Raw genomic sequence first — 10,781 nt, 5'->3', positions numbered from 1 at the left:
ACCTAGTAATCTTCTGGCCTATTGACTTTGCTTGTAATAGAAACTTTTGTCCTACATCTCAATCAAAGTAAATGAAAAGATTGGATTACTGATAAGTGATTACTGTTATTTCACTTACTAGCATGGAAGCTCCTGAAGTTTTGCTCCCAGAGGCCATAAAGCACTACAAGGCGCTTGAAGCAAAGTCAGTGCTCCCGGAGCCATTTATTAGATGTGGTGGAAGTAACCATATGTCTAATATTCCCATCTATAAACCAGAAGAAAATTAGGTGGAGATGCTATCAAAATGAACACATGGGAAAAGGGCTTCAGCTGTTCCCCATCATACCTACCTGAGTTTGGGTACTCTGATCTCTTTCTGGCACTGAACCCAGTTACAAAGTCGCATAATAGACTGGGGAGGGCTAAGTGGCTATACCCACTTCTTGTTGCTAAAGACCATCTAGTTTATACATAAATGGGATAGATATGTGAAAAACAGGTATTTCCCATGCTGAAGTCCACCTTGGCCCTCATAAGTACAAATATAAAATTACAGTAAGAAATAAAGGACCAAATTACCTTACTTGGGTAACAGCAATATCCACAACTAAGTTAAGTATCAATAACATCAAATTTCTATACGATGAATAGTTTGATCAGCAAAAAATGGCTGTGCTAGAGCAGAAGCTCTGCATGCTGAAGTCTATGGTAAGTAAGCATTACTTTGGATTAGGTTGACCAAGTTTTTTTTTCTTTCTGGCACTTAGTGAGAATATTTGTCTTCAAGTATACTTCCATTATCTAGTGATCTTGCAACTTTAAATCGTTCCACATTGTGAAATGGCCAAGAGCATTTAAACAAGTCACAAATCTCTGGTGGTGGTGTACACCCAACTCCTGCACTGACAGAGTGGATTCCCCTTTTTATGCTATAGAAATTTTACAGGCAAATGATTCAAACATGCACAAGCCCACTTAAACAATGTTTAAGTTCCAGTGGTTACCTGATCGTAGTATATCCATAGGAAACAGCAATTACATGGTTACGTTTGAAACATGATGAAATGCTTAACTTGCAGTCCCATTCCTAAAACTTTAAACAACTGTATATAGAAAATAAATTTTATTCAACATCACAGTAATCTGCAATTGTCATAGTTGACATTGCTCAGTTACAGGAAATCTGTACAAATACTGTGCATGCTACATGACAATAAAAAATTAGATATGGCTTTATTTTCCCATCCTCAGCATAGAAAGTGTTAGTACTAATCTCACAGAAATGTGTTTATTTGATTTCAGGTGACTACCTCTAACTTGCTTAGTCATAAAGCCAAAAAAGGATTTCAGCTATTATTTTTAGTATTGCAATCAGTATTGTCCAGAAGACTGATTCTTCATCCTGAGACTCATCTTCTGTTGAATGAAACTGCTTCAGGTTTATCTCCATGTCTTCTGGATTGTAGGAGCCTGCATCCAATGGATATTTGACAGCTGTCTGATCATAGTATACTTTCATTTCAAATTCACTTTCCAGGTGAGAAGGATGACCGTAAATCCCAATTCCTACAGGGCGGTGGAAGTTTTCTGGCACGTGAACCACATCTTGGCCACAAGTTACAGATTGTAATTCATAATCATCAAAACTAGGATGAAGGGTCCTGTCAGATACATACAAGTCTGCATCGCCCTTTAAACTGTGCATTTGAAGCACTATCTTCCCTTCATGATTTAATCTCAAGTAACTATAATTTCCAGCACCAATCTGGCCTTGAACCATATGAAGGAGAAGCCATTCTTCAGGTACATCCTCTTCTTCATTGTAAGTGCTTGTCATTAGAAGTCCTTGACAAGCAAGTAGCATCACTAGTATCGTCTTCAAGTGAGATGCCATGGCACCTGTGGTGGACATATTATTTCAAGTCATTCTATAGCTAATTTTAAAATAAATGATTGAACAGGTGGAAAAGCAGTGAACATATACAATATCATTTAACTACAGTCAGTTTTATTTTTCTTGGCAATTGTTACTATTACGTATACTAATATAAAAACCTTTAGCAGGAAATGCTCAGCAAAGATGTACAATTTAAAGGAGTAAGAGGGCCATCCCATGCATGTTTACTCAGATATGTCATTTTAATCAGTAATGCAATCCTGTGCATGCTTCCAGGTAAGCATGCAGAGGATTGCAGCCTTAGTGAGCCAGACATAATTTTAGCTCTTAAAAATGAAATGTATGCAGGTAAAAAATCTTTTAGGAAAAGAGACTGTCCTTTCAGTGAAAACACTTTCCTAGAAAAAGGCACAATACAGTTTTGGTTAAACAAAATTCAAGTCCAGTAGCTTGTTAAATTCTAGCTAAATTTTTCAGTGTATACGTTTTCATGAGTCAGCCCATTTTGCCAAGTACAAACAGGAATAGAGATCCATCAGCTCCTATAAACTTTCATTAAGAATTATTTAAGCTAACTGTAAGATAAAAAATCAGCCTACTTCTTGGTATAGTATGTGTTCTGCAAATGCCACTATGCAGTGTAAAATTTATTAGCACAGCTATCTGGTGGCAAAACTGAAAACTTCATTTGTTAGAAATGGACACATTTTGTTTTACTTTCCATTAGGATCATAACATGATACTGCTGTTCCTGAATTTTATGTGGTTCTTAAATGGATCACCTGAACTGAAAAAGGTAGTGACAACTTCTGGGCAGGTGGATGAAGAAAGATTTGTTAGAAGATGGTAATTTCATTGGTCATTTGTTTCTAACAAAACATTATTTCTGATAGCTGTAAGGTCACAAATAGGCTTATGTCTGGCTACATAAATATTTAACAGAAATGATACTAGATTTATATTGTGTGATGGATGACTGACTAAGCTATATCATCCTAAGGAGGGGACAGATACACATTTTCTATGGAAATAAGAGCTATTAATCTGGACCCCTCTGACTGGAGGCCCAGGTTACCACTGCCAGATCAGCCTTTTTCTATCTGCGGCGGGTCAGACAGCTGGTCCTGTATCTTGCCCCCCACAACCTGGCCACAATGACCCATGCAATGGTCACTTCCAGGCTACATTATTGTAACTCTCTACATGGGGATGCCCTTGACCATGCTCCAGAAACTCCAGCTGGTGCAGAATGCTGGTGCACAGATGTTGATGTCGTTGCCTGTATAGGCGTGGATCCATCCTGTGCTGCATGAACTGCACTGGCTACCTATTGAGTACCCGATCTGGTTCAAGGTGCTGGTACTTACTTTAAAGCCCTATACAGCCATAGGACAGCATACCTTTGGGACCGCCTCTCCCTGTATGAGCCCCATAGGTCTTTATGATCAGCAACCCAACAACTTTTGGTGACACCTGGCCCCAGAGATGTCTGTCTGGCCTCAACAAGGGCAGGGCCTTTTTGGCCCTGGCCCCTGCCTGGTGAATGAGCTCCCCCTGGAGATCCAGGCCCTGCAGGATCTACTTCAATTCCACAGGGGCTGTAAAACAGAGCTCTTTTGCCAGGCTTTCAGCTGAAGCAGTGGCCTCCCACCTTTCATTCCATCCCAGTGCTGTAGGACCTGCTGGACCTGGACAATAGGCAGAATTTGCCATTTAAGTCTCTACTGTAATTTTAGGTTTTATATATTTTAATTGGTTTTATATATTTGATTGTCTTTTATGATGTAATCTGCCTTGAGCCTGTTCTGCGGATAAGGATGGGCTAAAAATCATAAATAAATAACCCAACCATCATGCTCATCTTCATTATGGTAACTGCATGGGTTTTGTATAATTAAAATGTTTAGATCCTACCTTTTAAATAGACTCAGGCCAATTTAACAACAGGAATTTACAAACCAAGATAAAATCTATTAAAATACAAAAAGATAAACATTCAGCCAGCTATAAAACTTAACGAATGCACTAACACCAATACTTTCAGCATAAGAAATTATAGTGCTTCCTCAATCCTAAATTCTCACAAATGCAAATATGTTATTTATATAGTGTTTTACATGCCAAATTGTATTTTACTGATAAGAAGGGGCACATCCACAAGATGTATACTACACAAATTTCCTCTGATGCAAGGCCAGTCTCAAACAATTAGGGTATAAGAACATATATCTTATCCCTATAAGTCATTTCTGGTGGTAAGAATTGTTCCCACGCCCATAGCAATTTAGGATAGTGACCCACCCTGTGTGTGAAGAGCGATATAGCAGTAGAGGTTCAGCATCTGGATCACGGATTGCAATAGACAATCTAGCCATATAAACATTCTATTAGCGTATGTATCCCCCTCCCATCAATAAATAATATCACTAACCAGTGTGTCAGGAGCAATGCTCCCTCTAAGCTGTAGAGTCTTGTGAGCAAATGTTCTACTTTATGAGCTACTGGCATTAAACTTGTGAACAAGTGATTTGGCTACTGCATAAATTAGTTTGCTCTGGGGCCATTCTTCCTGAACTAAGACAAAAAGTGAGCCAGAAGCTAAAAAACTAGCTCACACTAATTCAGCTTAGAGGGAACACTGGTCAGGAGTAGTAGAAAAACCTTGGGACGCTGAAAGGTTTTTTTTTAAACACTACGGTGTACTATAGCAAGGAACAAACACTAAGTTTCCCTTGACAATGAACTGTACATTCAACCATTTTACTTGGAGGGCAGAATCTGCAGCCAAAGCTGTTTGAATTTGGAGCCAAGCAGAAAACCCGAAGGCACTCGGGGCCCTTCTACCGAAGTCGCGGTGGCAGCACCTAAGGAGGCTTCGACACGGAGAGACTGAAAGAGACCGCTTCCTTCCCAACGCATGTGTTGCAACAGGCGTTCTTCCAACGTTAATGTGGGGGGAGAGGGAGGGGACGTATTTCTTTTCAGGCCGCTAACTTTCCGGAACGGTTGAGGACTCACCAAGAGGGAAGCTTCTGACCCTCGGACTCGGAGCGCCCTATAAACACTGAATCGGAGCAGCTGCACGAGGCAAACAGATACGAATTTCCGAGGGAGGTAGTCAAGCCCGTCCGTTTGCATTAAAAATAAACTGTGACAGTCTGAAGACTAACACGATGTTTGGTGCAGCATGCGCTTGCCCAATGCTTCAGCTGCATTCCGTATCAAGAAGGTGGTTCTAGTCTGCAAATGCTTATGCCAGAATAAAACTTCATTTGTCTCCAAGACTCCACTTTATTTTTAATGCCAACCACGGTGCCCGCAGGTCCCTAGTTTGCGGGAGTCGCCCGGCTTCCGTTTCTCCTACCCACCGCTCGCCCCCAACCGTGCTCTTCCGCCTTCCCATTCGCTCACCGTCCAGTCACCATCAAGGAGGCCGCCAGAACCTCCTGACAGCAGAAAGCCAAAACACAGCCGCTCACGCCTGCGACGACGAGACTTAGCTAGTATCTCGAGACTTTATGCTCCTACGGGGACTGGCCTTCTCGAGACCCAGGGAGGGGGGCGAGCAAGAGAGCGGTGTCTGCGCCAGAAAGTGCCTGCTGCAAATGTTTCCATAGCACTAGGGCACGACCGCCCCGTTGGCCCTGCGATCTGCGCAAAGATTGGCTCAGTCCTGTGTGACGTTGTCCACGGCTGCAGGATATGTGGTTGGGTATTAAATTCGGAAATGAATTCTAATTCTATCCGCTCTTGATAACTTTACCCCCCCCCCCAAAAAAAAAAAAGGAAAGGGAAAAAAGCCTCAAGCAGTTACCAAACTCTCGGCCTAGCGGGAGTAACGCTAAAGAAGTGAAAACTTCTATAGCTCCTGTGCTTAACGAAATGACTGACAATGTTGTTTTTTTGTGCTTGTTCTCTTCACTCAAAGAATTAACTAGGCTTTTACAGCCTCACACAGTAAAATCCAGATTGAAAGTACATTATTTAGCGTGTGTGATTGCAACCAGTCTGTGCCTAGGATTCACTCAAGCTGTCTTTAAGAGACAGGCTTAGGACCAGTTTTCCCTTTACACAGAGTTAGTGTGAGCTAGCTCAGCGATTTTTAGCCTCTAGCTCACACATTTTTGTCTTAGCTCAAAAGGAATGGCCCCAGAGCACAATAATTTATGCAGTAGCTCACAACTTTAATGCCAGTAACTCTCAACTTTAATACCAGTAGCTCACAACGTAGAATTTTTGCTCACAAGACTCTGCAGCTTAGCAGGAACATTGCTTAGGACCTCTCTTCTTCAATATATCAACAAGAACTGGGTTGTTGGTGGTTAGTACTTCAGCCCTTGTTAAGTTTCACTTATTCCCTGCCTTTCTGTTCTGTATATTAAAGAAAGTTTTCAATGTTGTTCAATCACACAGTCGAGTCTGCGACCCCATGGACAAACTCACGCCAGGCCCTCCTGCCTTCCACCATCCTCCGAAGTCTGCTCAAATTTGTGTTTGTTATATCAATAACACTGTCCAACCATATCATCTTTTGCCGTTCCCTTTTCTTTTGCCTTCTGTCTTTCCTAGCATCAGGATCTTCTCCAGGGAGTGCTCCCTTCTCATTTGGTGGCCAAAATATTTCAGCTTCAACATCTGACCTTCCAGTGAACAGTCTGGGTTGATTTCCCTTAGGACTGACTGATCTTCTTGCAGTCCAAGGGACTCTCAAGAGTTTTCTCCAGCACCACATCTCAACAGTATCTATTCTTTTGCGCTCAGCCTTCCTTATGGTCCAGCTCTCACAGCCATACATTACTACTGGGAATACCATCGCTTTGACAATATGGACTTTTGTTGGCAGGGTGATGTCTACTTTTTATTATACTGCCCAGGTTCGCCATAGCTATCCTCCCAAGGAGCAAACATCTTTTAATTTCATGGCTAAAGTCACCATCTGCAGTGATCTTGGATCCCAGAAATGTGAAGTCTGTCACTACTTCCATGTCTTCCCCTTCTATTTGCCAAGGTATAATGGGGCCAGATGCCATGATCTTAGTTTTTTTGATGTTGAGTTTCAAGCCTACTTTTGTGCTCTCCTCTTTCACCCTCAACAAGAGGTTCTTTAGGTCCTCCTCACTTCCTGCCATTAGAGTAATGTCATCTGCATATCTGAGGTTGTTGATGTTCTTCCCGGCAATCTTAATTCTGGCTTGTGTTTCATCCAGGCCAGCATTCCACATGATATACTCTGCATATAAATTAAATAAGCAGGATGACAATATACATCCTTATCAAACTCCTTTTCCTATTCTAAACCAACCAGTTGTTCCATTTCCTGTTCTGACAGTTGCTTCTTGACCCTTATACAGGTTTCTCAGGAGACATCCAGCCTACTGTGTCTCTCTGGCCTCAGGGCACACCATTTACCTACCTCCACAGTGAGACACCTTACAGAGGAGCCAAATTTTAGAAGTTTTTATGCCATTCTCAAGGTAGTGGTGGTGATGCAGGTGAGACAAGGCCAGCACTTCAAGACTAGTCCCTCATTTTCTGCCAAGTCAATACCTTCCACTGATTTAGCCCTGCAGCCTTCTGATGTGGTGAACTAGCTGTGTGTACCTATAAGCATGTGCAGAATGCTTTTTACTCACTAATGAATAACTGCTGTCAAGCTCCAGTCTTGTCTTTCCCAAAAATGTGGACCGAGGAGATGTAATGGTCAACTGAGTTTTAAACATCAAAATCTCTTCCACAGAAAAATTACCTGCCTGCTATAGGTAAAAAAGCCAGAAGGGCATAATATTCAGGCAGTCAAAAGCCTGATCATCTTGTTACTGGCAAAATAAAGCTTTGGGAATGATCCAGTAAATCTGAAGGAAAATTTTGAGCAGACACAGGCAATGGCAAACCACCTCTGTTCATCTCTTGCTTTGAAAATCCTGTGGGTTGCCATGTTAGCTGTGATTGGGTGGCAAAGGACTTGCACTATGATTATAAGCAAAACACTTTTTCTTGCATAGCTGATGGTATGCCATATGGTAGATAGTAACCTTGTGTGCTCTGATTTGGAGCCTGTCCAAAATTTCTGCAGGTGTTAAGGAGGGGACATGTTTCCTGTTTTTCCCCCTGTTTTTTATCCTAAAATGTCCTTTGAAATGCTGCTCTTTAGGAGATCTCCTCCTTTGAACCCAGATATTTTTGGTGGGATCCAAGCCTCTGTGTGTTTATGGTTCTATACTCCAAATGGGATGGGGGTCAGCTGGTTATCTACATCTCCTTTACTAGCTAGTACTGGATTCCTGGAGGCGCACACACCAGGTTTTATAGCTAGGGTGACTCTCTAGGCTGCCTCCAGTCTCTATGGTGTTTTTCTATCGAGACTAGGAGTAAAAAACCCATAGTGTCATCTCCACTTTCTCCCACTGTTTGCTAGCTCAATGTCAGGAAAGATAGGATTCCACCAAGAAGGTGCCAGGCAAATGGCAATCTTATCCTAGATTAGTGTTAAGTGTTTTAAAGAATTTAATGAAATAATAAATCACTATCAAAACGTGAAATAAAGTCCAGCTGGGTGATATTCTCTAATACACTGATTTGTGGCTCTGCTACCTCCCCCATGACTACTTGGAAATCTGAGTTCTCAAATGGCTCCTTTTGAGAAGGAATTCAGGATTACACATTTCTAATCCTACATTGTCACCATTCTTCCAATTATTATTCTTTAGTATTATTTATCAAATTTATATCTCACTCCCTCTCCCCCAGATGGGACTCAGGGTGGCTAACAGCATATAAAATACACTTGATAAAAACAATACAAAAGATGCAATAAATAAACTTTTAAAATATAAAACAATTAAAATCTCTCCACTATCAAGCAGGGTAGGATGTGTGGATGGTGAAGACACAGCTGATTCATACCAGCTGACTGGTGGATCACAATCAACCAAAAGCCACCTGAAAAAGAGCAGCCTTGTATGCCCTGTGGAGGCCTCACAAGGCATACACCTCTTTAGGCAGACAGTTCATGAACCAGGGACCTTCAATAAATGCTGACAAGAAGATGGGGAGAATCATGACAGGAGAGACAGTCTCGAAGATCTGAGGTACTTGGCCCATTTAGGGCTTAAAGTAAGTACTTACACTTTGAATTGGCATCAGAAACGAATTAGAAACCAGTGCAACTGTGGATAGGTGCTATATGCACTGAGGACACTCCTGTCAGCACTCTGGCAGCTGTGTTCTGGACTGCTTGCAGTTTCTGAAGCTTCTTCAAAGGGAGCCCTGCATAGAGCGCATTACAATAGTCCAGTCTCGAGGTTATTGTTGTACACATTACTGTGGCAAGGTCCTTCTGAGATGGATGGGGAGCCAGTTAGCAGGCCCAGTGTAGATGGTAAAATGCATTGTTAACAAACCCCCCTCCAAAAAAAACCCCTAATCCAAACCTCTTAGCAATTTATTTTAATGTTATTGCTAGGAGAAAAGTTTTTTAGAATAAGTAAATATAGGAGTCACCCTGGTTGTCATTACCACAGTAAAAAGCTAACCTCTAGTCAGCCTAGCCTAGTCTAGTCACCCCATGGTGCAGAGTGGTAAACTGCGATATTGCAGGCCAAGCTCTGCTCATGACCTGAGTTCGATCCCGGCAGAAGCAGGGTCCAGGTAGCTGGCTCAAGGTTGAATCAAACTTCCATCCTTCCGAGGTCAGTAAAATGAGTACCCAGCTTACTGGTGTTAAAGTGTAGATGACTGGGGAAGGCAATGGCAAACCATCCCATAAAAAGTCTGCCATGAAAATGTCATGAAGCGATGTCACCCCAGAGTCAGAAACTTTACTTTTAGTCATAGCCTATCTTTCCCCCACTTTCTTATAATTCCATTATATTGTTTAAAAAATTTCATTTAATTGAATACTTGAGCCGGTATAGAAAGCAACCAGTTAAGAAATGTACACCATTGAATGGTAAAGTTAAACTTACTATGACAACCTAGTAGTCCCATTCCATCACTCAAATGCAGGATTTTCCCTCCATTTTTTCTTTCTTTTCTGGCTGAGCACCCTCTTTATCTATTTCTTCTTTTCTGAACCTTCCAGTTCACTTTCTTGAATTTAACTGATTCTTCAGGTTTCAGAAGGGAGGGATACACTACCAAGTACCGACATTTCTTCTCTAAACACACCAGGGATCACTCCACTCTTAGAGCTATCTCTCTTTCCAACTGGGCAGGGAACAACTTCTTCTTCATCATGGCCTTTCCCACTTGCGCAGGACTTAAGGCAGTTTGCAACATATGCAAGATTAATTCCTTTTTCTGGCCTGAATGGGGTCTTCACTAATCCTCCCACTCCTTCTTGCCAACCTTCCCAGTCCTTTATCAGTGTTAAACTTTTCTCAGTCAGTGCTCAACTCTTAGTTCTCAGCTAATGTTATCCAATGGAATCCATTGGAGAAGCCTGTTGCTACATAAGGCATTAACCTTTCCCAGTCCATCACATATTTATACAGAACTTATAAACTTTTCAAGCACAGTCCATCACACTTATATATAATCAATCTGACAATCATGAACATGTATTTTTATATCATACAACAAAACAGGCTGATATGAAAGGATTAGCACTGGGTTATATCCAGTTACCTTTTCTGTTCACTGATCAAAGCCACCAAGTAATAACCATCTTTCAGTTTGCAAAAATAATTACAAGGATTGTGTACAACACATAATAAACAATACAATAATGATAGAGGCCGGCTGTGCTAGGGCCTTTTAAAGAAACAGAAACCCCAAGGGGGCCAAAAAAAACCCCCGTCCCCAAAAGAATAGATATAAGTCCAAACTTGGAAATAGTCCAACTGTAATTCACAAGGTGGGTGCTCCTGAGGAACGTAGCTTTAACACAGCCGCTTTCTTAAAA

At 41.5% G+C, this 10,781-nt stretch overlaps 1 protein-coding gene across 3 annotated transcripts; it reads right to left on the bottom strand.

Annotated features, from left to right (window-relative positions):
• Positions 1-1,090: 1,090 nt before the first annotated feature.
• Positions 1,091-5,554, bottom strand: C1H6orf120 (chromosome 1 C6orf120 homolog). 3 transcript variants are annotated; one of them, XM_060242550.1, is made up of 2 exons: positions 5,291-5,554; positions 1,091-1,881 (listed from the first exon to the last, which is right to left on the bottom strand). In XM_060242550.1, exon 2 carries the CDS (start codon positions 1,874-1,876, stop codon positions 1,304-1,306), a length of 573 nt encoding a protein of 190 aa, XP_060098533.1. In that variant the 5' UTR covers positions 1,877-1,881; positions 5,291-5,554; the 3' UTR covers positions 1,091-1,303. The 3 variants fall into 3 exon arrangements, with proteins under 3 accessions (XP_060098533.1, XP_060098541.1, XP_060098552.1); XM_060242558.1 differs by having other exon boundaries at positions 4,898-5,491; XM_060242569.1 differs by having other exon boundaries at positions 5,248-5,467.
• Positions 5,555-10,781: the final 5,227 nt, after the last annotated feature.

Source organism: Heteronotia binoei, chromosome 1 (genome assembly GCF_032191835.1).
Source record: "Heteronotia binoei isolate CCM8104 ecotype False Entrance Well chromosome 1, APGP_CSIRO_Hbin_v1, whole genome shotgun sequence".
NCBI classification, from domain to species: Eukaryota; Metazoa; Chordata; class Lepidosauria; order Squamata; family Gekkonidae; genus Heteronotia; species Heteronotia binoei.
Note: the sequence above shows the minus strand (reverse complement) of the source record. Positions and strands in the feature narration are given on the sequence as shown.

Excerpts from the sequence above, each read along its gene's own strand:
- C1H6orf120 (XM_060242550.1), bottom strand. The coding sequence starts at position 1,876 with ATGGCATCTCACTTGAAGACGATACTAGTGATGCTACTTGCTTGTCAA.